General features: G+C 48.9%; 1 protein-coding gene across 1 annotated transcript; it reads left to right on the top strand.

Moving 5' to 3' along the window:
- Positions 1-1,413: 1,413 nt before the first annotated feature.
- On the top strand, positions 1,414-4,282 carry LOC115180811 (LARGE xylosyl- and glucuronyltransferase 1-like). Its single transcript, XM_029742965.1, has 3 exons — positions 1,414-1,642; positions 3,991-4,140; positions 4,274-4,282. The coding sequence occupies exons 1-3, from the start codon at positions 1,421-1,423 to the stop codon at positions 4,280-4,282; spliced, it is 381 nt and encodes a 126-aa protein (XP_029598825.1). The 5' UTR covers positions 1,414-1,420.
- Positions 4,283-4,542: the final 260 nt, after the last annotated feature.

The raw sequence follows: 4,542 nt of genomic DNA, 5'->3' as shown, positions 1-4,542 counted from the left end.
TAGAAGGACTCCCAGATGGTTCAATCACTACTCAGATAGTGACTCCCAGATGGGTTCAATCCTACTCAGCTAAAAAGACTCTCATATAGATGGGTTCAATCAGTCCTCAGCTAGAAGGACTCCCAGATGGGTTCAGTCACTACTCAGCTAGAAGACTCCCAGATGGGTTCAATCAGTCCTCAGCTAGAAGGACTCCCAGATGGGTTCAGTCACTACTCAGCTAGAAGACTCCCAGATGGATTCAATCAATACTCAGCTAGAAGGACTCCCAGTTGGGTTCAATCCCTCCTCAGCTAGATAGGCTCCCAGATGGGTTCAATCACTACTCAACTAGATGGACTCCCAGATGGGTTCAATCACTACTCAGCTAGAAGACTCCCAGATGGGTTCAATCAATACTCAGCTAGAAGGACTCCCAGTTGGGTTCAATCCCTCCTCAGCTAGATAGGCTCCCAGATGGGTTCAATCACTACTCAACTAGATGGACTCCCAGATGGGTTCAATCACTACTCAGCTAGAAGGACTCCCAGATGGGTTCAATCCCTACTCAGCTAGATGGGCTCCCAGATGGGTTCAATCCCTACTCAGCTAGATGGACTCCCAGATGGGTTCAATCACTACTCAGCTAGATGGACTCCCAGATGGGTTCAATCACTACTTAGCTAGAAGGACTCCCAGATGGGCTCAATCAGTCCTCAGCTAGAAGGGCTCCCAGATGGGTTCAATCCCTCCTCAGCTAGAAGGACTCCCAGATGGGTTCAATCCCTACTCAGCTAGATGGACTCCCAGATGGGTTCAATCCCTACTCAGCTAGATGGACTCCCAGATGGGTTCAATCACTACTCAGCTAGATGGACTCCCAGATGGGTTCAATCCCTACTCAGCTAGATGGACTCCCAGATGGGTTCAATCACTACTCAGCTAGATGGGCTCCCAGATGGGTTCAATCAGTACTCAGCTAGATGGACTCCCAGATGGGTTCAATCCCTACTCAGCTAGATGGGCTCCCAGATGGGTTCAATCAGTACTCAGCTAGATGGACTCCCAGATGGGTTCAATCTCCTCAGCTAGAAGGACTCCCAGATGGGTTCAATCAGTACTCAGCTAGATGGACTCCCAGATGTAAACTCTAATCAAAAGGTGTCACCATCTCCAAGTAGGTTTGTTTGCCATTTTTTATTTATATTAACCTTTATTAACTCGGCAACTCAGTTAACAACAAATTCTTATTTACAATGACGGCCTACCGGGGAACAGTGGGTTAACTGCCTTGTTCAGGGGCAGGACGACAGATTTTTTTACCTTGTCAGCTCGGGGGATTCGATCCAGCAACCTTTCAGTTACTAGTTCAACACTCTAACCACTAGAATACCTGCCGCCCCACAATCCTTCCTCACCCTCCTTGGCAATAAAGTATTGAATGTATCTACCTGTTCTCCCTGCTAGGTACCATGTCTGGACGAAGGGTCACGCTCCCACTAACTTCGCTAAGTGGAGGACTGCCACCACTCCGTACAGGGTCCAGTGGGAAGCGGACTTTGAGCCCTACGTGATGGTGAGACGGGACAGTCCAGAGTACGACAGACGCTTCGTTGGCTTTGGGTGGAATAAAGTGGCTCATGTCATGGAGTTGGATGCACAGGTACTGAACACACCTTTACCTATCACTCTGTCACTCACAGGTACTGGACACACCTTTACCTATCACTCTGTCACTCACGTTACTGGACACCACCTTTACCTATCACTCTGTCACTCACAGGTACTGGACACACCTTTACCTATCACTCTGTCACTCACAGGTACTGGACACACCTTTACCATCACTCTGTCACTCACAGGTACTGGACACACCTTTACCTATCACTCTGTCACTCACAGGTACTGGACACACCTTTACCTATCACTCTGTCCATCACAGGTACTGGACCACACCTTTACCTATCACTCTGTCACTCACAGGTACTGGACACACCTTTACCCATCCACTCTGTCACTCACAGGTACTGGACACACCTTTACCTATCACTCTGTCCACTCACAGGGTACTGGACACACCTTTAGATATCACTCTGTCACTCACAGGTACTGAACACACCTTTACCCATCACTCACAGGTACTGGACACACCTTTACCCATCACTCTGTCACTCACAGGTACTGGACACACCTTTACCTATCACTCACAGGTACTGGACACACCTTTACCTATCACTCTGTCACTCACAGGTACTGGACACACATTTACCCATCACTCTGTCACTCACAGGTACTGAACACACCTTTACCCATCACTCACAGGTACTGGACACACCTTTACCTATCACTCTGTCACTCACAGGTACTGGACACACCTTTACCCATCACTCTGTCACTCACAGGTACTGGACACACCTTTACCTATCACTCTGTCACTCACAGGTACTGGACACACCTTTACCTATCACTCACAGGTACTGGACACACCTTTACCCATCACTCACAGGTACTGGACACACCTTTACCCATCACTCTATCACTCACAGGTACTGGATACACCTTTACCCATCACTCACAGGTACTGGACACACCTTTACCTATCACTCACAGGTACTGGACACACCTTTACCTGTCACTCACAGGTACTGGACACACCTTTACCTATCACTCACAGGTACTGGACACACCTTTACCTGTCACTCACAGGTACTGGACACACCTTTACCCATCACTCACAGGTACTGAACACACCTTTACCCATCACTCACAGGTACTGGACACACCTTTACCCATCACTCTGTCACTCACAGGTACTGGACACACCTTTACCTATCACTCACAGGTACTGGACACACCTTTACCTATCACTCTGTCACTCACAGGTGCTGGACACACCTTTACCTATCACCCTGTCACTCACAGGTACTGGACACACCTTTACCTATCACTTACAGGTACTGGACACACCTTTACCTATCACTCTGTCACTCACAGGTACTGGACACCTTTACCTATCACTCTGTCACTCACAGGTACTGGACACACCTTTACCCATCACTCACAGGTACTGGACACACCTTTACCTATCACTCACAGGTACTGGACACACCTTTACCCATCACTCACAGGTACTGGACACACCTTTACCCATCACTCACAGGTACTGGACACACCTTTACCTATCACTCTGTCACTCAAGGTACTGGACAACCTTACCCATCACTCCACTCCATCTCTCTGTCACTCTGTCCACACCTCCACCCTCTACACCTCTACACCTCTACCCTCTGTACACCTCCACCCTCTCTCCATCTGTCCACACCTCCACCTCCACCCTCTCTCCATCTGTCCACACCTCCACCCTCTACAACTCTACACCTCCACCCTCTGTACACACCTCCACCCCCACCCATGCCCCTCTCTCCACCTTCTCTGTCCTCTGTCCTCTCTTCCAGCAGTATGAGTTAGTGGTGCTGTCTTAGTGTTTCTAACTCTGTCCTCTGTCCTCTCTTCCAGCAGTATGAGTTAGTGGTGCTGTCTTAGTGTTTCTAACTCTGTCCTCTGTCCTCTCTTCCATGCAGTATGAGTTAGTGGTGCTGTCTTAGTGTTTCTAACTCTGTCCTCTGTCCTCTATTCAGCAGTATGAGTAGTGGTGCTGTCTTAGTGTTTCTAACTCTGTCCTCTGTCCTCTCTTCCAGCAGTTATGAGTTCAGTGGTGCTGTCTAGCTGTTCTAACTCTGTCCTCTGTCCCTCTCTTCCAGCAGTATGAGTTAGTGGTGCTGTCTTAGTGTTTCTAACTCTGCTCCTGTCCTCTCTTCCAGCAGTATGAGTTAGTGGTGCTGGTCTTAGTGTTCTAACTCTGTCCTCTGTCCTCTCTTCCAGCAGTATGAGTTAGTGGTGCTGTCTTAGTGTTTCTAACTCTGTCCTCTGTCCTCTCTTCCAGCAGTATGAGTTAGTGGTGCTGTCTTAGTGTTTCTAACTCTGTCCTCTGTCCTCTCTCCTCTGTCCCAGGAGTATGAGTTTGTGGTTCTGCCCAACGCCTATATGATCCACATGCCTCATGCTCCCAGTTTCGACATCACTAAGTTCCGGTCCAACAAGCAGTATCGCGTCTGCCTGACGACCCTGAAAGAGGAGTTTTCAACAGAACATGTCTCGACGGTACGGCTTCGCTGCCCCCCTTCAAATACATGACTGCAGAGAACAACAGCTAGCCAACGCCGATGAGCCAGGACACTCTGACCCGTTATTGACTACATTACCCATAACCCCCCTTCCCCCCTCCTCCTCTAAGGCTGTCTAGGACTACACTACTACCCAGGATCCCTCTGGGCTGGGCAGAGGAGAGGGAAAGAGCTGTGGATTCGAAGGACAGTCGATGTAAGGAGTCAGGAGTGGACAGAATGGTTACTAAAGACTCTTACCACGAACTCTGACCTTTGTGGCCGACCAATCCATGAGGTTTAAATTGTGAGCTCTGATTCTTGTGAACTCTCACCTTTTTAGTTTTGGGGTTTATGACCTGGTTTGAGACAAACCAGCGTTAACCAGCTGAAGGGTAAC

Source organism: Salmo trutta, unplaced genomic scaffold (assembly GCF_901001165.1).
Source record: "Salmo trutta unplaced genomic scaffold, fSalTru1.1, whole genome shotgun sequence".
NCBI lineage: Eukaryota > Metazoa > Chordata > Actinopteri > Salmoniformes > Salmonidae > Salmo > Salmo trutta.
Note: the sequence above shows the minus strand (reverse complement) of the source record. Positions and strands in the feature narration are given on the sequence as shown.

Excerpts from the sequence above, each read along its gene's own strand:
- LOC115180811 (XM_029742965.1), top strand. The coding sequence starts at position 1,421 with ATGTATCTACCTGTTCTCCCTGCTAGGTACCATGTCTGGACGAAGGGT. Across the intron at positions 1,643-3,990 it reads TCATGGAGTTGGATGCACAG|GAGTATGAGTTTGTGGTTCT; the intron begins GTACTGAACACA and ends CCTCTGTCCCAG.